This window comes from Serinus canaria, chromosome 2 (genome assembly GCF_022539315.1).
Source record: "Serinus canaria isolate serCan28SL12 chromosome 2, serCan2020, whole genome shotgun sequence".
NCBI classification, from domain to species: domain Eukaryota; kingdom Metazoa; phylum Chordata; class Aves; order Passeriformes; family Fringillidae; genus Serinus; species Serinus canaria.
In genome coordinates, this window is record NC_066315.1 from 90,783,366 (window position 1) to 90,805,286 (window position 21,921).

Genomic DNA, 21,921 nt, shown 5'->3' on the forward strand with positions numbered 1-21,921 from the left:
ATGCAATTGATGTCATTCCTTTTTTCCCTGAACATCCTGCTGGCCAAAGCAGTGATGTGTAAGGCTATGGTTCAGCTCCTCCTTCAGCCTCTGTATGACCATTCCCCAGCTCAGTCTCTCTCATCTTGCTGCATCCCAGCAGGACTGCTCCATCATTCATTGCCTTGGCTAAGCGCCATTCCATTCAGGATTGCTGGCTTTTGTGAATCCTTTAAGTTGTGTGTCTGGCTCCAAGAAAGGGACTGCCAGAGTCACCCCACAGAGAGACCTGGCTGGGCTCTGTCTCTTGGGCTGCAGTGAGCAACCAGGCACCTGGAGGTCCAGCACTTCAAAAGGCTGATTGATCCAGTCCCACCATCCCCTGGGTTTTAAATATGAAATATGTATAAAGTAAAGCTAATGCAATGATTCCCTATGGAACGTGCTTGCTGGATCAAGGCTGAAGGATGTAGCACCTTGCTGCTTCCAGCCTCAAGGTCAAGCAGGGCTCCCTTCTGCATGGTCTGGGGTCCTACAGACATTCCCAGGGCACAGTCCAGTACTGAACAGCAGGAGTGTCCCACTTGTCAGCACAGATCAGAGACTCCTTGCTATTGTTAAGTACAGAAAATCGAGTCAATGCGTGATTGTTAGGCTTAATTATAGGTGGCATATATAAAATCAGCTCTCCTTTCCTATTTCTCTCTTTTTTTTTTTAACAGAAAATGCCCCAAAAATAATAGAGGACGCCGGCAGAAGCAAAACCTAGGCCATTTTACTTCAGATACATCATCCAGAATGGTTTAACTTAGTGCTTTTTATACCTACATTGACCATGTGATGTACATTTTTATTATATCTTTTTTTAAAGAATGGAAATATTTATTTCAGAGGCCTTATTTTTGAACATTTTTAGTGTCACAATGTTGGTCTGTATTCTGAAAGCATCAGCTCTAACAGCTATGGACTGCTTTAGTATCTTTACTTTTATGTTATTGAATACAGTAGTTCATTTTCTGTATCTGTATCACATGGTTATATAATAGACTTGTGCTTTATCCATGGAATGTAATATTTTTGGGAACACAGATTTATTCCAACGATGGTTGTAGACTTAAAAAAAAACCCCAACAAACCAACAAAATAAGTCCACATTACCTAAAAAACAAGGCATGAACTAAAGGTAAAAATGTTTACAGCTTACTTTTCTTATGAGGAACTAGAAAACACTGTGTTTAAATACCGTAGATATTTAAATGTTTTTGGAAGTTAGTAACTGATTTTTTAGACACTGCCTATCGCATGAACTGTGAAGCTGTGTGCTGTGTGTAGTTGTAACATATTTATAAAATGTGTGGGCTGGGTCTAAGCACTGCCATCTTCAGAAATGATTCCAACAATTTATTTTTAAAGACGAAACTTATAAATTTCATAATTTGGGAAGTTACCTGGTTGAACAGATGGCACAGGTCCAAAAGAAGTAGGTCTTAGTAGATTTAGGTATTGTAAAAATTGGTCTTGAATAATTGAACACAAATAATTGGAATAAAGCCTACTTTATCACTGTTAAAACTGTTTTAATACTTCTTAAACTTTTTTAAAGAGAATACATGTTTTAACACCTACAATACAGATTGTATAGTGTTTGTGATCAAAACAAAAAAAAAAATAAAAGTGAATGAATTACTAGTGCTCTTGTATAGAGTATTTTCAAGAGCTAAAGAAGTCCATCCAAATTAGTCTGCTGGTCATAGTTATATTAATAGACTGTTAGTTGTCGTTTGAAAGATCCCAAGATAAAGTGTGAATAGGATGTGTTCAGCTGTTTTAACATGTAGTGTAGGCTTTCAGAATTTTGCATGTAGGATTTAATAATTTGTTCAATAAAAAAAAGAAATGCTTTCAACATTTTGAACTGGAAAAGCATGTCACAATACAACGTTTTCACTATATTGCCTCTGGTTTAGTGTGTGTTTATTTGCTACCCCATGGGGTAATCGCAGCAAGCTGAAGACCTGAAGTTGTTTTCCTGGAAAAGAAACAGCCGTGCTAATTTTCCTGACCACTTTTTGAATTCCCTCAGAGGAAAGCACTCCAGTAACACGAAAACAAAAGTAGATCTGTAAAAATATGCAAGTTTGCTTTCCTGCTTAATTAGCAAGTTACTTAACTTTCCTGGATTAACACTAATAACTTCATCAGTACAGAAGCGTGACCCTTTAAACGTATGTTCCTTTCCAGATATTGCTTCCTAATTTTAGGGGTTTCATGTTGCTGAAAGTATCTGAGCAATCATGTGTGGATATTTTGTAGTCAGAAGTATTTGACCAAGCTCCAGGAGCGGCGTTTCACGCCCTACTTTGAGCATCGCCGGAGCCAGCTGTCGCCCTGGCTCCCTGCAGCAGCGCCAGAATCGTTCTGGCAGGATCGCCGAAACTTCGCCTCTCTCCAAGCTGGCTGAAGGCAGGCAGAATGGATCGCCGCGAAATCCCCTCGGAGGCCGACAAACCGCACCAAAATCGTCTCTCCAGTGTCATTGAGGAGGAGGAAGAGCAAGATGCAGCTTACACGATTGTGACAGTCCTGGACAAAGTGGCCAACATTGTTGACAGCGTGCAGGCGAGCCAGAAAAGGATAGAGGAGAAGCACAGGGAGATGGAGAACGCCATCAAGACCATACAGATTGACATGCTAAAGCTTGCCCAGGCTCATGGCAATACAGGCTTCACGGTGAACAAGTTACTGCAGAAAACCCGCAAAGTCAGCTCCACCATGAAGGAGGTGCGGGCGCGCGTGGAGAGGCAGAGCACCAGCGTGCGGAAGGTGGCAGCAAAACAGGAGGAGATGCTGAGGAAAAACAAATTCCGGGTCGTGATCTATCAGGTAACCATGAGCCTCATTTCTTGTGGTACTGTGGCTTTCCCACCTCCTCGGTGACTTCTGGGAGGTGCTGGTAAATCAAGCAAAAGGTGCGGTCGGTCTGTCCAACAGAGGAGTTATTTTATGGTTTCTTTAACGCTGATCTGTGCTCCCCAGTGCCTTTCAGTGTGAACCTACTGGCAGCAGCACACAGGGTCTATTATTAGTGTGGGTCGGTTTCTGAGCCAGTCTGTAAGATTAACTGCAGATCAGCAAGGACTATTTGCTGCCTCTCCAAAGGGTAATATGAGGCAGGCCCTGTGAATCTTGTCATACAAACCATGCCTGACATTCATCTCTGTTATTTTTTTCACCGTATTAGGTAGAAGTGCAAATAGCAAAAGTGTTTTCAGGCTCTCTGAAATGCAGACTTTCTTCTAACACTAATTTCAAAACATGGCTTGTTTAATTTGCAGCATTCCCCAGGCCTTCATACTGCTGACAAATTGGGACTTTTTTCATTGTCTCATTCTATAGCACTATATGTACAAACTAAGGCTCAGATCCACAAGCCTTTCATGACAACAAATACTCCCTTGTATGGTCTACCTTGGAAATGGTTTAACATAGCACTGTTCTTTCAATCACAGTGGGCAAGGAAATCATAGAGTTTCTTTCACTGACCTTATAGGATGTTCGTTGGACATTAAAATAATTGTATTTGAAGAGAAGTTTCACAAAACAGCATGGTCACACTTGCATCTGTACAGATGGTGTAGACAGTTCTGGGGTCTTGTCAATGGGTGCTGTGAAACACATTTGGTCTGATCCTGCCTTTGCTGGAACTTCCCAGCTTCCCAGGTCAGTAGAAAGTAGGAGTGTTTGATATTTTGCCAGAAGCATAGCTGCTCCTTTTTTTACCCGCAAGTCTCTAAAGCGTCTTCCAAATGAGCTGTATTCCTCATTAGGCATTCTTGAAAATACCACCCCTCATGAGTAATACAATGCACCCCCATCACTCAGTTTTACACTCTGATCTTGCATCTGTTTGTACATAAATGACATCATTTGCAATGAATGGAGCTGTGTGTTTCACTGAGTTTATTCACCACCGTGAACAGCTGACAAATTCTTCATAACCTAGCTTTCTTAAAATAGTTCATTTTCCACTACTGGGAAAAAAATAGCTGACAAAAAGAGAAAAGGCTGAAGGTAGGGAATATTACCTCTTTAATGTTATGTTAGTGCCATATACAGCCAAATTGTGCCTCCCAGATTTCTGACTGAATGACTTACTATGGTTGTTCAGTAGAAAGTACAGGCCAAATCTGTCCTATTATTACCATTATTCCAAGCTGCATCATCATCATCACGGAATAGAAAACAGGCACTTTCACTTCTTGCTTGCAAATAATTTCCTAGCTAAAGGTAATAAATCTCTGTGACTCCCCTGGTTAATGACATAATGCCATTTCATTGATGGGCCTTTACCATAATGACTGCAGCAGAATCAATGCTTTGAAAATATTTTTTCTTAAAACTGTATTCATTACATGATGTAAATTCTTCTGCTAGCAAGGCAAGAGCTGTTGTTTATTTAAAAATATAGTAAAATTTGGTCACAATGGATTTACGCGCAGAGGTAAAGAACAGCTGTTGGTATTTTCAGATATTTTATACAAAAGGTGGATCTCCCTGTGTGTGCTTTCCCTGAGAATCACCTTCAGTAGGAGTTTATGATCTCTCTGCTGGTTTTGCTGGACAAGAATGATCTGCACCCTGTTCTATATGTTTAATTCTTAGGTGGCACTTTTCAGGAAGGGAAACAGCAATTTTTCCTGACTTTCTGCTTTCCTCTTCCTACAGTGATTTAGAACTGTCAGTGAGAATATGAGTGACTCCCTCCTTAATTTCCTTTTGTAAGGCAGATTGAAGAAGGTTTTCCCACTTGCACAGAGGAGAGGCAGATATGTGGATCCCTCTAGGATCCGCCATGTAACACTTTTCTGGAGAGGGATCACTGCAGCGCTGCACAAAACCTGGGACAGTCTAGGTAGGCAAGAGTGCACTGTGACTTCGAGGCACAGGTACACTTAGGAAGGTCTCTTTGACACAAGGGCAGTGATTTTCACGCTGCTGATTTGCGCCAGGGTAGGCACCCTGCTGCAGGGCCAAGAGCTGAATGACTGGGGCTTGGCTAGGGTGAGTGGGAGTCTGGTGATAGCTCTGGAGCCAGCGTGCTCCCTGTGCTACACGTCACAAATGGCTGTTACCAGGTTGTTCACTCTGTGCCTGTGCCTGATGGCTCTTCTGCTCTTCTGTAGAGAGGTGTTTTTCCTGATGAACTATTTGGAACATTGTGATGGGGCCAATGACCCGTGTGTTGCTGGCATGGAATCTTTACACGGGTGAGCACATGTGGGTTTTAGTTTTAAATTTTGCCAGAGCATCAGTGTGTGAGGAAAAAGGAGACACCAATTAAATACTAAAGATTTCCTTTCAAGTGGGTAGCTTTGATCTTATCATTGATGGAGGGAGTAGGCAGGTTGAAAAGGATCATTGGCTGAAGGAGATTGTCCCAAGAGATCTCAGCAATGATGAAAGGAGTTGGTGATATCCTCACATTAAAAAAAGACAAAGTGATCATCCTTGAACAGAATGATTAGGGAATTGAGAGCATTCGTTTTTAGAAGGCCATGTGGTTGAGGAAAAGATTTGGTAGCAGGCAGCTCTCCTCCCTAGGCTGACTGCATGATTAAAAATGCCAAGTTACTTCAGACTTTCTAGTGAAGTGTTTGACCCTGGAATGCTATGTGCCCTGAGACTATAGTAGGGAATAAAAAGGATGTTGTAGGTTGTACAGGTCACTGCTCATTTCTGTTCAGGTTAGTCTGAATAACCAGCTGTAAGAGCTATCATTTCTCTGAAGTCAAAGAGCATTTAACAGTTTGAATCATTCTGACTAAAGTATTCAGAAATTAAAGGGATTTTTTTTTTTTTTTTACCCTGAATGAACTTGTTTCCTTTGCTTTTCTACATGTCCTGCAAGTCCCTATTTACATGGGACTGTACAAGGCAGCAGAAAGTCCATGTTACTGTCACTGGGCTTTCTGTCTGTTATTACTTCACATAAGCACCATAAATTAGTAACTGCTTCCTGTGAGGGGACACATGCATTTGTTTTACTGCTGTCTGACATTTACAATTAGTGGACGTGTCATAAACCAAGATTATGGCTTGACTGACCTACACAGTAGGGTTACAACTGATTTGTTTGCCCTGTGGTTGCTCCACTGCACACACTGGGAGAGGCTCACAGAAGCAGCCTTGTGTATGCCTCTGATATTATGCATAAATAATAAATAAGTTAAAATGTATGTGTCGTGTCTTGCCCACTGATATTCTGTGGTTATAATGACTAGGACAGTAAGAATGGTGAGATCAAGATGGGAACAATAATCTGGAAACCTGAGGTGGAAGCTCCTTCATCTAAAGTGGCAATAGAAATCAGGGTGTCAGGAGCTCAGGAGATTGCCATTAATTTGGTACCATTTGAGCATAAGAAGGGCAGTCTCAAAAATGGCCCTGCAGAACAAAATCCTTAGTAGAACGGAGTTAAATAGCTCACCCAGAGCAGACTGTGCTACATGGCTCATGTTTAATCATTTTTCTGTTTTGCAGAAATACAGAAGGTCTTATCCTTTCTCATATTTATGGACCTGGTATCTTACCTCCTATCTTACTTAGATAATCTGGAAAAAACAACAGGTGGCAGTGCATTGTGTTGAAATGAGAAGTGAAGCTTGCAATGGGTTTCTGAAGATGTGTTTCTGTCTTTGTCAACTGTGTAATATCTTCCTTGAAAATCTTGATACAGAAAAGGTGTGATACTAAAAAAATGTGTTCAAAATTAGAAGCTGTCAGTCCACAGAAAGAAATATAGACAAGAAACTAAATTACTTTTACAGCTGGAATAATGTTAATTTTAGTGTACATGGTTCCTGTACTTTTAGTTCTGATCTGAAACTATAAATGGATGTCTTCAGTCCTGAAGACAACAGGGTCTGTACAAAACTGCCTTCTAGAACTCATGGGAAGGCAGGAAACCCAAATTGTTATTAAAGTGCAGCCTGAAAACTTAATGGGAGAAAAAAAAAATAGTGTGAATTGACTGACTACCTCTGACAGCAGAACCCTGGCCTCAGCAGCCCAGCGACACAGGGCCTTTGTTAGAGTCCTGTGGCAGAAACCTTATAAATATTTTTACAGCTGGGATAGGTAATTGCCTTTGCTGAGAAAACAGAGAATAAAATAAACCCAATTATTGTGTCAGAGAGTGTCATGACAGCCCTTTGTTTGCATTGTTGAGCCCCGTGCTCCAGTTCAAAGTGCAGGGCTGGCCCCGTGCTGTGCAGCAGCCACTAATGGAGAAGCTATCAACCAGCCAAAGAAAAACTGTGTTTCTAGTGACATGTTTTCAAGGAATGAGGAGAAAGAAAAAGTTCAAAAAAATATTGAAAAAACAGATGTTGGGCTGCTTCTGTGTTCTTAAAATGAAATGGTTTGCATATTTCACAGGACTTTGTCCATGCAAGCTGGACTCAACACCATGGGATGTGGTTCCCCCAGACCTGTTCCTTTGGGTTGATCCTCACAAGGAGACAGGCTGTCCTCTTTGCAGAGCTGCCATTGATTTTTCTCCCCCAGTTAGCACTGAGTGGTGGAAACAGCTGATCTTAGTTTACATTTGCACTGGGTGCAGCTGTCCAGGGCTTCCCTTGGGGCTGAGAACTCCCTTCCCTTGGGGCTGCCCTGCAAGTCAGCAGAGGAGTGCAGTTGCAGCATGAGCCTCCTGTGTCATGTCTCTTCTCCATGGTCCTAGAGGCTGCTCAGAATTGTCACCAGGAGCTGTGGCTGGCTGCTGTGGGCACATGTGTATCTGAGAACGGAATCACAGAGTCACTTAGGTTGGAAAATTCCTCTTGAGATCATCAAATCCAGCTGTTCAGCAAAACCCTTCATTCCTGAGGCAGAGATTTGGGAATGGACTTGACTGGGGACATGCAGCTGGGATTCCTATTCTCAACACTACTGAAGACAGCCAACCTTGCAATTAGCCCCTTAGTACAGGAAAAGAGTTGATCAAGACAGCACAGGAACAGAGATGAGGAATACGTGAAGTCACAAACTGGAAGTTTAGGATCTGGGAGAGGACTCATGCTGCCAGTTTGTACATTTGGCCTGTATGTTGCTTTTCAAGTAAGCAGAGAGAAGTGTGCAGGACCTGATTCTCCCAACCTTTTGTAGACATCTACTTCTGGATCCACTTCCTACCTAATAAGTATCTGCTCTCCCCATATAGTTAAAATGTTCTCCAGAAATGGGCTCATATGGAATTCTCACTTATGCTTGAGAACTCTCCCTGGTCTAGCTGTCTTGTAGGAACAGTCACCATATGATGAAGGAATGAATCAAAACATTACCAAATTTTTTTTCTGTCCCATCGCACCTTGTGATGCTTTTTGCCCTTCACTTGCAAGGGGCTTCCCAAAAACTTGGAAATGAGGAATTTCACCAGTTTAATTGCAAACCTGCAGAGCTATTCCCTGGTCCCTAGTTCTGTAAAGCAATAGCAGAGCAGAGAAATGAAGCAGAGTATGAAGCTTTTGTCTTCCCCTGAAGCTGCAGTCGTCCTTTTTATGCAGCATGTGGTAGCCTGGAGCCAAGGGCTTCTCCACTGATGTGGTGGAGCTGGGAACTGGCTGCTCATTGACTGCTGCAAACCACAGACAATGATAATGGGAAAATTAGATGAGTTCCTTTGTAGTTATTGTATGCTGGTGGTTGAATTAATGAATTTCTGTCAGAATTTAAATAAAAGGGATGTGTATTAGGCTTCACAAAAGAGAAATGAGGGGAGTTGACTGTTCCAGACTGGTTTTCCATTGTGTAAAAATAATTCTAAATGCAGCAACAGCACTTAGCCATAAAGTGCTGTTGATTATATGCTGAAGGGTTTACCTGGTAAAATTTCTTAGGTGGCCTTTTAAAATAATCCTGTTTCTCTCTCATCTGAACAGTTTTTTGGCCTGCTGTCAGAGATTCTGAAATGACATATTTGCAGAAGAAAGGAGGAGATCACTTGAGATTTATAGAGCTTCACTCTTAACTGTTAGAATATGAGTAAAAGTACTGAATGATTTGTAATTGGTTATTCATCAGTGGTTTCGTGTTGATTTCGAGCTCGGTTTCAAGGAGGTGTTTTAATGATTTACCTTGGCTACCAGTCTGAATAACAAATCATTCATCCAACATGCAAATTTCTAAGATTTGTTTAAAACATTGTGGCAATGCAGTTTCCTGCCCATAAGCTGCCCATCATTTGCATCACCAGTTTTCACAAACACAGCAGCAGTGCCAGAGCAGGCTCTGGGCTCGCTTTGACCATTTTGCTGCTTCGTGCTCTGCTACAGAATTGTCAGGTGATCCCCAGTCAGTCCCATCTGTGCTTGTGTTAATCATCACCTGCACTTTCCGTGTCATATGCCCCAAGGCTGAAAGATCATTTGCTGTGACCTTTTCCCTGTGCAACACAATGACTCCAAGTTATGGAGTTTCATCAGTCTCTCCTCCCTACTTATTCTGTGAGCAGTTTCTTTCAGATCAGTTTGAGTCTTGATTTTATACATATAATACATAATTAAATGTATATGCATATCTCTTATTTTAGATATATAGAAATGAATTATTTATTTAGTCATTCTGATTTTCTGAGCTTTTTTATTTTAAAAAGATTTTTTCTGCTAAAGTGTTCATTGAAATTAGGTAATTGTTGAGAGCTGATAACTGTTGCCTTTATTAAGGCTGTTTAGAGTTACATTTTCAAGCTATCTAAAATAGAACACAACACCAGTTTATAGAATTTCTTGCAAATATTTACATGTAATACAGTGCATTACCTTTTTTCCTCTCTGCCAATTTTGGAAGCCCAGTCTGAGTATTGAAATACAAAGCTTTGAATGCATAAACAAAAAACCACAAAAGGACAAGGGATGTGAAGCTCTTGAATTGGCTACTTTCATTTAAATGCCCTCATATTCCATTATTTTTTCTTTTCAAATGACCTAAAATTATGACTGAAATTATAATTTAAAATGTTCATGTACTTAAGGAAAGCCTAAGTATTGTTTTACAGTGACATTATGTTGCTGCTTTGCTTAGCAAATCAAGTGACCTCTAAATGAAAAACACATCTTCTTAAGGAAAATAAAAGTACTACTGCTATTAATTATTGATCCCATCTGTGCTCCCAAAGAGTGGAAATTTAGCTAGTAAGTTTGTGAGGGAGGGAATCTTTTCAACAACCCTTTTTTCTTTTCCCAGCCTGGCAGTCCTTGCTGAAGGTATGACATTCTTCCAGCAGCCCCCTTGGCTCCCTAGGGCAGCAGTAAATGAAGGCTGCTTTTAGAGCCAACCTGATCTTTGCCAGGACACCACGGCTGCAAAGTACCTGAGATATTGCTAAGCAATTTGCTCTGCCATTTGCCCCTTTCTCTTCCCAGAGAAGAGGAGAGCCTGACTGTGCAGGCAGGGTTATCAAGCAGGCACATTCTGAAACAGCCTCTTCCCCTGTGTGCTTCAATTATCTGAGCATTGCCACCTTGAGAGTCTCTTAGGGTTGATTAGAGGCATTGCCACATTTAAGATTATTTACCTACTAGTTTTTAAGGTTTGAGCACAGTGGAAAAGTCAGCACGTTTCCCTTTGCATGGTTGAGGAGCAGGTGCATTAGCCTTCCCTCATAAATGCTTTACTATAGCCTATGGGAAAAAATGCTACTGCTTTGATCCCTTCCTTGTGGTTGGATGACGCCTGCAGTGCCTGCAAAATGGTCACTGCTCCCTCCCATGGGTGCTGAGCAGTCAGAATTTTGGCAGCTGATGGAAAGTTTGAAGAGCAAAAGGAAGGTTTGAAAGACACAGGCTATGTCCCCTTGAAAATTTTCTAATTGTGAATGAAATTGAAACGAGAGCCGGGGGTGAAAATGCCAGTGATGGAAACACTGTGATGGAAACAGTGATTTGTTAGGTTTCAATGCCATGCTGGCCTTCTTCATCAAAGCTGAGGGTTACTTATATGTTTACTTTGTATTTAGCTAGGCCCTTAAGAACTCAAAATTCTTTAGCTAGGCATACTTGAGAGGTTAAATACTAAAAAACTAGGAAAAAACAAAGTTCAGCTTTAAGATGCTTTCTTAGCAAACTTGCCATGGCAGGGGCTTCACCAGCCACTCCTGAATTGTGCAGTTGTTCTGTTATGGTGTTATACCTCCAAGTTTTGTCTGTTAAGTTTTTCCTTAAGCAGTGGATCTAAATACCCTGCACCTACAACTGCAAAGGTCTCCAGGATTTTCCCTTACCATTCAATCAATGCTTTCAGTCCCTCCTTTGCTACCACAAAACCTTAAGTCTTTCTCCTTTCAGGCTTCATGTCCTTGCAGACACAAACATTTCTCCAAAACATTTCCAGTTTCAGCACACCATCTAATCTGACTCGTTTCCCTCCTCCTACACCCATTCATGACACACAACCCCTCTTCTCAGCCCCCTTGTCCCCTGACAACGTTCAGCTCCACAAGCAAATTACCTGAGCCATGACATGCTTGCTCAGAACAGATGTCAGCTTGGGGGGGGACAGGCAGAATGACTCAGAACACAGCCAGCCTTGCAGAAGAGCACTTATTTCTTGGTTTCAGAACCCAGCTCTGTTCTCAAATTAGTAGAAAATGCCTGAATGTTTCTGTGGTAGTGGAGGGACCACGTATGGGTGAGAAGGTGGGAGAGGCATAATATGAGCATGGTGTTATACTTCTTGTACAAATCAAAGACAACTTCCAAATCAAACACTTACATGACAGATTTACCAACTTTTTTTCTTGGAAGAGAAGGAAAAAATATTGTTCTGTTTGAAAGGTCTAAGTCTGTTTCCAGTGTATTGAATGGTGGATAACATTTCAGGAGATTATGTCCAATGAGCAATTATGGCAAACACACCAGGACCAGTGTTAGCACCCTCTGCAGGTGGTGCAGGACTGATGAAAGGGAAGGGGAATGCTCAGCTTCCACAGATTTGTTTTCTGATTCTGGCCTGTGCATGCCTTAGTGGTTTGCCAGTAGATGAGGCAAGCAGAGTGCATGTCCTATGTATTAATCGATAGACAGCCCCTATGACTGCATGCCTCTTTCCTCAAGAAATCATGTTTAAAATAATTGACTGCTTGGTAAAATATTTTACTGTGAAATAATCTCCTGTCCTCATTCTAAACCCTTCCTTACCTCCCATGAGTGGTGCTGGTGGGTACAAGCTCTTCCTAGCAAAATGCTTAAGAAGAGCTTTAACAAAAAGCTTGAAAGCAGCAGCATCAATGGCTCAACTCCCTTCTCTCTCCCCAAAGACTGGACTGCCCAGTCCTGCTATTTCCACTCCCATCTGCTTTATAGACAAGGCAAAAGCTCTCACCCAATTTAGGACTTTGTTCTGTGCTGCTGAAATCAGTTGGTGCTTGGTCTTTTGGTTTTAGTGAACTTGTAAAGGAGCTGGTAGCTATCTGCTTTGACTCTGTTTCCCACTTGGTACTAAATTTTCTGGTTCCTGCCTTAGGAAGGATGAGCTCCTCTCTGCCCCACAGATATCTAGCGATAAGAAGAAATGAGTTAGGAGCAGGAGAGAGAGAAATAAAGCAGATGAAAAAGCTCACCTACTGAGCCTAAATCACTGAATTTTCATTCTGAAACCTTCCTAACATGCTAGACGGGCTCACTAATACTTTCCACTACAGTAACATCCAGAAATCTTGAGAGGAGATAGAAACTCACATTAATGTTTTGCCTTGCTACATTTGATTCTGCAAGATGTGTTCAGACACCAAGGAAAAGAAGAAAATCAAAGATTTGGCAAAGTTCATGCTGAGAGTCTGCAGGAGAATGAAAATGTTTCTCAGGATCTGCATGCAGCTCTGGTTTCTGTGTCTCATCCACAAGATCTTCATCCCACATGTTCTTGTTCATACCTTTTGATTCTAACGTGAGTAGGAAAGATAAAGTGCTCTGTTCTGTAGCTAACAGACTAAAAGTAAACACAATAAGAATCTAGCAATTGAAAAAGGTACAGACAAATTCTTCTTCCAAAGGAAGACAAATATTGCAGAGAAAATAGTGTCTCTGCCTTCCCTCTTTTTAAAAAGTAATCTTCATATGAAAGGCATATTCTGTTCCCCATATTGTATTCATCTCTGTATGTACTGAAATTTCAGAATATTCATTCTGGAAATAGTTTTTTTACCATTTCAACTGAAAGAGTGGGGTATAATTTAAAAACATTTTAAGGAATTACTATCCAGCTGTGTTTTTAGTTAATTTTCAGGAAAAAAGAGATTATGTTTATGTGTAGAAGTCTTTATGTAATTAATGTTAATTTGCACATTAATGAAGATTATTAGCAAAGCATTGTAGTTTTGTTCCTGCTGATTTTGACAGATGAGTTGAACAACATTCTGCTGTAATCAATGTAACATAATTTGTCCCTATTTTTTCTAAGCATTCACAACTATTTTAGTAGAGGGTTTTTATTGAAGCCAAGGCATGATGAGAGGCTCTTAAGTGGGCTTTATCTGTCAAATATCTCAATGTATGATCTTTTATGTAAAATAACATGACTCACTACTAATGAGTCTCTGTGAAAAATGACAGACATCTTTTTGGCCGGAAAGAAGTTCACAGCAAAATATTCAGTTAGCCTTACTTGCTATTCATGGGTTCACAGCTTCAATATCTCTCCTATTGTCTACTTTATGATGATCATACTAAGGGTAGAGTCCTGACACTGCCATGCCCCAGAAATCAGCTGAAGGGGTTAGTACTGATGAGAAACAGCTTAGACAAGTGTCATACAGCTGTTGTACATACAGCTGTTTGCACCCCAAAGGACTGCTCCTCCTGGGAGAAGAGTGCAGGCACGTACATGTAAAAAGCTGATAGGGAAGAAGGGGGTGGCATTGTCTATCTCAAACCCCTCCTACAAGTTACAGTTTTTCTGCTCTGCATGCACTGCACTTCCACATAGAAGTAACTCACTGACACTGAGCCACAAATTTGTACTGTCCATGCAGATCAGGGAAACAGGTTTCTTAGGAGATTCTCCCTGTTCATATAAATCCTTCCTTGCAATAAACTTTTTTCCCTTTTTTTTTTCCCTCTCGGATGTCCTTAACCACTAGCTCATTCTTGGTAAATTTTTTGTTTCCTGTGGACAGTTTTTGGAAGTCTTCCATGTTTTTGAACTTTGAGCCTCAAGCAATTTTTCTTTGGAGAGGCTGCATGAATTCCTAGGGCTAAGATATCTAGGATAGTCACCATTTCCAAGATACTGCTGATACACATTAGATGTGTCATATAAATATATAATTCTGCATGCTCAAACAGGTCACCAAATTTGCCACAGGAGACAGAGGTGCTTGCTCAGGAATATAATGCTTTTCCAGATGGAACAAATGTTCACCTCAGCAATGGTGCAGGTGCTGAATGAATTGTGTGTTACTGGGTTTACCAAATAAAATCTCCCTGCTTTACTGGTTTGTCCCCTTGTGCAGCCAGCACATGTAGGTAAATATGTTGGGGTTCATTCCCTTCTGGGCAGCAACAGCAGTGTTTGCGAAGTTCCAAACAGTCAAAAAATGCCCAATTGTCTTGGTAATAGTAGCAGACCAAAGCTACTCATATCATTGAGGCATTTGCTTGGACAGTGTACCGCTGACAAAATTCCAAGAGCCTTTTTTGTCTACAGTGTCTGCTTTTATTGGTGAGGAATAATGGATCTAGGTCTGAACCAGAGCAGTAGATAAGCTCAAAAAAAAAAAAAAAAAAAAAAAATACCTAGACAAGGCTAGTCTGAAAACCATTAGAGGCCAGGACCCATAGGACCATTGCATTAATTAATTTCAGGTAGAACCCCAGTGAAAAGAAATCTTTAATCAGAGATATAATATCTTTAGAGAACTTGGCACAGATTTCTTTTGCCATTTGTGTTCTGCATAGATTAGGTAGATGGTACAAGCCTACCTTACTTTGTTAAAGTATTACATTTCAGTTAGTACTAATTAACTGCAAGCCCATAAAAAACCAAAAAAAACAGTTGAACCACCATCTTTTTGAAACACACTTGCTGGAACATGACTCTCTGCTTTTATTCACAGGAGGAAACCGAGTGTCCTTCATCTCTCTCTGTTATCAAAGAGATGACAGCAGGTGAAACTATAGAGGATGATTTCTTCCCACCTGATGATCTGTCTTCTGATGAAGAATATTATATTGAAGAAAGCAAAGCAACCAAGTTCAAGAAATCAGGGATGAGGCGCATTGATGACATCAAAAAGGCATTTTCAAGGGAAAATATCCAAAAGACAAGACAAAATTTTGGCAAGAAGGTAAACAGGCTTCAAACTAGGATAGTAACTCCTGAGAGGAGAGAGAGGATCAGGCAGTCAGGAGAGAGACTGAGACAATCTGGGATAAGGATCAAGAAAACCATTTCACAGGCTGCTCCAACAAAGGAGACATTCAAGATCCATAAAAAAAGTAAAGAACGAACAGGAGCTGAAGGCCAGGAGGGGATCCAGGAAGCCAACGTACACATTGCCTCTGAGCTCCCAGCAGCAGAGCCCTTCACTGAAGAAATCTCTTACACAGAAGTGATCACCAAGGTAAAGAAAGACAAGAATAGTGCAACAAAAGGTGCTTCCCAGTCAACTGAAATAGGGGTGACTATCCCAGAAGTTGTCCTTAAGCAGGAAAGAAAAGAAGGAGGAGGAGGAGGAGGTGATGATGACGTCCCTTTGCTAGACTTAAAGCAATCAGTATAAGGAGTCAATGAGCACACACCCCATACTGTCCTCACTGAGCAAAAGAGAACACAGTATGTACTCACTCAGCTTTAGAAAAATGTGTGAATTTGTGTTATATCCCAAACCGTGCTGGTGTTGTTCTGCCATCCACATAGATGTCTGTAGTGTTGTCTTCCTGACAAAAGTCAAGCCATGCAAACTGAATGAAGGGGCTCCCCCTCTGTCTCGGCGTGTGCCGATAGCCATCGTTAACCCCAATGGAACTCACAGTGTCAAAGGGAGATGGGAATCTGCTGCATTTCCAAGATTGATTTAGCAGTCGCTTTACAGCCTACTCACTCTCATCGTTTTATGTACAACAGTATGAAATTTATTTCCATTATGTTATACCGACTCATCTAATGAGAAAACAATAACAAAGCTATTACTTCATATTAGCAAAAGGAAGAACTACGAAAAATGTCATTTAGCTGTACAAATATTATCACTTAAGAACCCTCGCAGAAAAAGCAGGAAGAGCAAATTCCTGCTTTACCCACTGTATGAAAAAATGTGGCAGGAATTATAGGGTTTTGAGTAAATTCTGTTTTTTCTTAGTGGAAAAGAGAAACTCCTAAAATGACTACAGGTTATTTCTAGACTTCTGGAATAGGAAGGTTCATTGTAAGTAAGCAATGTGTTTTGTGCATTTATGGAGTAAGAATAAAAAAGAAGACACATTAAATATGGAATAGCAGGAGGAAAAGGGAAGGAAGTATCGTATTCATGTTTTGGAAAGAGGAGATTGTGAGGAAGGTAATTATATGAAGCAGTAAAAGTGGAATAAGATGAATGCGTAGGTTCTGGATAAATTGAGAGAAAAATTAGAATATTATAACTACAGCTTCCTTGAGATTTTTTAGAAAATTATTCTTTACAGAGGATCATAGGGTTTATGAGCATAACTGACCAGACAAGGGAATTGTTTTGTTTTCCATTCTTTGTGTTTTTTCTGAGCTTCACTGCAATTAAAATCTATTCTACAAAGTCACAGATGTACAGGGCCAATCCATAACCCAATTCTTTTTTTCCTATCATCCTCATTATTGACCAGTCACAGCCTCAGGGATTATGAGACAGACACCCTTTGGACTATGGAATGCTGTTTATTTGCAACTCTCAGGAGCCAGTGCCCTGACATCAGATATGTTTGTAAACATGACTGCTACGCTGACATGTGTGCAGGACTGTATTGCTCTCTTCATTCTTAAATGGAGTTGCCTTCAAAGCACTTATCTAAAGCAATGTTAGTCATTACTATCTGTGTGAAACTTGTACAATATTGCCAAAAGCTGTATGATTGTATTTAATATCTCGGGTTCATTTTAACAGCAGAGCATAACTTGGTTATCTATATACATTGTTTGAAGACTTCCAGCTAATTGTTAATCTATCATTCAAATATAATTAGTTTGATTTCAAGTATTCTGCCTGCCAGTTCTTTCATTTAGATTGGTGTACATCCTACTTGAAGTGAAACAGCTTTAGCAATAGTAACTAGGGAAGACTGGTTGGGGAAGGTCAATGTTTTACTGTATCAGGGACATTTCAAATCAAATTAATATTGTCAGATTGGGAGCAGCAACTGCACTGAGTGGAAGGGCAGGATAGAGCAAGAGAAGGAGATGGGGAAAGGAACACATTTCTGCCGGTAGGAAATTGTTCATCTCCACCCCACTAAAATCACATGCAAAAAGGAAAGAGCATTTGCTTGTAGGATATACTGAAGGTTTTGTTTGGTGTTCTTTATTTTTTGGAGCAAAGTCAATTTATGTTCTTCAGTTCTGTATAAAACTCTTAGCTATCTTCAGTGAAATACTGCATGATTTTTCTGGTTCTTCAGTCATATGGCCTGCATTCTGTTCTGCAAGATTTGACATTTTTCTAAACTGATAAACAGGGTTTAGTTATTGAAATTAAAATTTTGGTGTTCAAATAAGCTATTTCTTTGTATTTTTATACAGCAGAACACTAAGTGATAGAACATCGTTGCCTATAGATTTTCTTCATATAGCATTTAATTTTCTCATTTTGCTTGACAAAAAAGTGATGCTGTTTCCATGGAGCATATCATGTTGCACCAGATATAACATCTATCAGATATCTATTTTTTAATGTTTACTTCTAGCTTCAATTGGTCAGAGCATGATTTGTTTCATAGCAAGTAGTGAGTTCTTCAGGTGTGCAAAGTATTTCAATGTACATCTTTTATTTTAAATTACTGTCACTGTTACTGACCTGACTTTTACATGTACCAAGAGATCAAAGTTAAATTATTCCATATCCCCTCATAAAGGTAGGGGAGGAGGAAAGCATTATGGTTTGCAACCTCAGTTTCTGTGGAACAGCACAGACCTTTGCTGCCTGAAGTCTCCCCATCTTTTTCATAATTTCCAAGATCAATGATCATGAAGTCAAATCCTTCAGCCTTCTCAGAAAAAAAATTCTTAATGAAATTGGTTGATGTACAGCTGCACTGCAGGGAGGTCTGGTGTATTTTTTTGGAACAGTTGGTTTCACTTGAAAAGATAATCTTGCCGGCGCTGTTGCTCCTAGCTAAATGGAAAACAGGGACCCTGTCCCTGTCTGCTCTGTTTTCCAAGAAGAAAGCTGGCACTCTCTACTTTGTTGTGGGTGTGAGTGTGAATATCAAACTTCCTCATGGAATGAGCCTCACAGTTGCTAACTGCAGAGTAAAACTGGCTATGCAAAGGGATGAACTACTTACTTAGACACTTGCTATACAAAAATTAAAAGTGTTTACAAGGAGAAAAAAAATATTAACAAAGTCCTGACTGTAAGTCCTTCTTTCATAACATCCAACAACAATTTCTTTTGCTTTGAATTTGTGCTAGTGAAAGAAGCCAAACACATTTTCTGACTCTATTAAAAGAATTATCAATCATCTTTCAATTGCAGGGTAGACAGCAGTCATGGTTAACAAAAAAGAACTTCAACCATTCCAGGTGAAGTATGGACTGCTTGTCACCTTCTTTTTTTAAACACAACTGATGCAAAATACAGAACAAAAAGCAGTTAAGAAGTTTGAGTTTGCAGGATTCAGGCACTAATGCAAACAGAATGAGTACTAATAGAGGAAAAAGGGTTTTCAGATGTGTTTACTCTGCAAAAACTTGAAAACCTTTCTTCCTGCTAATAATGAGGGGTGTACACACCTTCCTTACAAGTGGATATAGGTTTAGAAATGAGTTAATAGGTGCAAAAGGTACTTGTGCAAAGACAAACACTTCTGTTTCTATGATTGTTTTCATTAAAAAGTGACTGTTCAAGAAAATGGTTGCAGCCATTAGTAAGACCACCCAGCAAGTTTAGAAAGGCAAAATCAAAGGAACTGTATATTGAAATATATGCAGATAAACATAAAACTTTACCATGCATTTAATTATCTTGTCATTACAGCTTTAAAAACACTATAGATGATGAGATTTTGACTACAAAGTTGAATTTAAAATAATTGTATTATATTATGAAAAATTATTGTATTAAAAAGAAAAATAACATCTACAAAATAACCACCATAAGATGTCAGAGCAGTTGCCACTATCATAAGCACTTTTTAATGTGGTGCTTCCATTGTGAGCAAGTTAGTTGATTATATTCTCTCTTGCTTTATAAGAGTTGCCAAATTTATACCTGCAGGTGTTTTCGCTCTGATATTCCCAGGGTAAATAAATGCAGTATTTTTGCTGTGAACAGAGTAATTTATGTGCAACTAACATAACCTCTATGTATCACCTGACAATTCCCACCCCGCTGCGAGAAGGTAGCCGCCGCTTTGACAATAACAGTGCAATACTGGCTGCAGCTTAATCCTGCTTGATGGCTCTTTCTTCCATAGCTGCCCGCCCTTACTTCGAACTGCAGAGCAGTGCAACGCCCCTCAAAGTCCAGTGATCAGGATTCTGCACTGTTCTCAGATACAAGGAGAAGATGTAGGTCAGGTCTGTTCTCCGAGGCTTTCTGTAGACAGGGCAGCAGTACACATTTCCGTGCTGCTTCCTCGCGTCGCTCGGTGCTGTCGTGCTGACCGCGTACACGTGGACCACGGGGAGGCTCGTGAACAGCACCTAAGAAGGTCAAAAGATACACAGGGCTCAGCATTACAGAAGCAGGACAGAGCATCTGAATTCTGAACACCACAACTAGATTCAGTGATGGCCTTCAGCAAAAGCACCTCAGCAGAGTACACGTGAGATTACAAGTCCTACACTCACTACTATGTTGACACTAACTTGAAGCCCATGGTAACTCAGGGACAACAGCCATTAGGAAGCCTGTTGGAAGGAAAGGAGAGCAGAAAAGTAGAAACATGGAACCCTGCATTCTGGGGAGGTAGAGGGAAAAATGTCAGGGTGGTTCTAGGAGGGACAGCTACCATTGCCTTTTTTCCTTTCCTTTGCCCCTTTCACTGGTGTTTCCCATTCTTTCTCCACCTCCTTTTTCCTGAATGTCAGGACTAGAGCTACAAAAACCAAGCTGCAACCCTCCTTGTTACCTCTGCACTGCTGACAGTGGAGCTTCTAACATCCAAGGTGCTTCTTGGGTGTTTACCCAGACTAGATCACCTCAGGTCTTTCACCAAGATAAAGTATTCATTGTCAGGGGATAAAACAGACCCCGATCCAAGAGCAGCATGGAGCCTGGCTGAACACTCCAGAGCACTTGAGTAAACTCCATGTTTGAAGGGGTCTTTTGACAAACCAGGCAACAGAAGTTACAGCTGGCAAGGTTTTGTTTGGAAAATTTTCTCTCTGTCAGACACAGAAGTGTTTTACCTATGGACAGGAATTACCTCAATTCCAGTTCCAGGACAGTTAGCACTGGCTTGGAAAAAGTACCAGTGCAAACAATGACAACTTTCCCTGGACCGTGACTACAGTATCTAATCATTACTCCATAGCCAGATTTTTAATCTGCTTAGTCACATCAGTAAAATGTAACTCAATGCATGGATAACTGAGCATAAACCCAGAACTAATACTCTGCCTCATATTAAAACACAAACACTGGGGATTTCTAGTCAACCAAACAATGACCTCCATATCAAACCTAGCCCAGGGCTTTGGAAGCTTTGATAAAGTCCCCCTTGGTCAGTCAAAAGAAGACTGCCTATGGGGTGCACTATTTTATTCAAACATAACTGTGCTGCTAGGGCCCCTGAAGCCAAGAAGCCCAGCATCTGGTCTGCTCTAGTGCTATGCATCCTAAATTCATTTTCTGACAAAAGTCTTTTTGTTCACTTCTGGCAGGTAAAGACTCTGTCCTCTTCCCAGCACCACTAGCGTTGGTTACCCTCTTAAAACCTGCTGTGAAACCACTGCTGCAGGCACTCAGCATTCTTCCTGGTTTTCCCAGAGCACATGCAATATGCCCCAGCCTGCTACACTGACCCAATCCTTACCTTGGGTGCTGACTCAATCAGCTTGCTGTTCCTGCGGTCCCAGCCGGCCCCTTCGAGGAACAGGCCGTGTATGTAAACCCCACCGAGGTCAGCAGGAGGAGGGCCAACAACATCTTCTTTCATCATCTTGGTCACTTCACTGTATAAAACAACACTGTCCAGCTCCCAGCCTTTGGCTAAATTCATGCGAGTTGTCTCTTGCCTCATGGCTGTTAGGAATCCCTAAAGAGACACGCAGGAATATGACACAGAGGATTTTTTTAAAAGCCTTGAATTTAAACCATTTACAACTTTTTGTTTTTCTTATGTAAGTGACACCAGCTATATTAAATATCACAAAGAATTTCATGTGCATATAAAATAAATTCAGTAGTGCAAATCCAGTACCATGCATCCACGCATGATTGGTGTGCACATGTGGGTGCTAAGCATCCCCCAAGTTGGCTTAACATATCAGAAGTGTCTGTATAATTCACCTCTCATGCCTTTTTTTACAACCAGCCAGATGGAGAGAGGTATATAAGGCTGCCAGATTAATGTGTTTTGAGAGATTCCAAACACAGGTGATTTCTGATTTCTCTAACACTGGCTTTATTATTCATCTTTTCTTACACTAACATTGTAAGAAATGCTTTTCAGTCAACAAATAAGCATTTACAGAACACAAAGGAAGTACCAGCAGGAATCATACCATTAAATACTAAATGGATCTGACACTTTCCTC

At 40.6% G+C, this 21,921-nt stretch overlaps 3 protein-coding genes across 3 annotated transcripts in view; 2 read left to right on the top strand and 1 right to left on the bottom strand.

The window, feature by feature from the left end:
* Nucleotides 1–1,577, top strand: part of TMEFF1 (transmembrane protein with EGF like and two follistatin like domains 1) — a 112,680-nt gene extending 111,103 nt beyond the window's left edge. Inside the window, exon 10 of the mRNA XM_030236942.2 lies at nt 702–1,577. Coding sequence (XP_030092802.1) covers nt 702–786 — 85 coding nt within the window. The 3' untranslated portion in view covers nt 787–1,577. The remainder of the gene's footprint in view (nt 1–701) is intronic.
* An 817-nt stretch (nt 1,578–2,394) lies between these two features.
* CAVIN4 (caveolae associated protein 4) lies at nt 2,395–17,097 on the top strand. The gene is made up of 2 exons (XM_009101266.4): nt 2,395–2,862; nt 15,089–17,097. Exons 1-2 carry the CDS (start codon nt 2,452–2,454, stop codon nt 15,752–15,754), a joined length of 1,077 nt encoding a protein of 358 aa, XP_009099514.1. The 5' UTR covers nt 2,395–2,451; the 3' UTR covers nt 15,755–17,097.
* A 2,547-nt stretch (nt 17,098–19,644) lies between these two features.
* LOC103815655 (dynein axonemal heavy chain 5-like) overlaps nt 19,645–21,921 on the bottom strand; it is a 148,880-nt gene continuing 146,603 nt past the window's right edge. The window contains exons 75-76 of the mRNA XM_030238620.2: nt 21,198–21,419; nt 19,645–19,863 (exon numbers count right to left, since the gene is read on the bottom strand). Coding sequence (XP_030094480.2) covers nt 19,645–19,863; nt 21,198–21,419 — 441 coding nt within the window. The remainder of the gene's footprint in view (nt 19,864–21,197; nt 21,420–21,921) is intronic.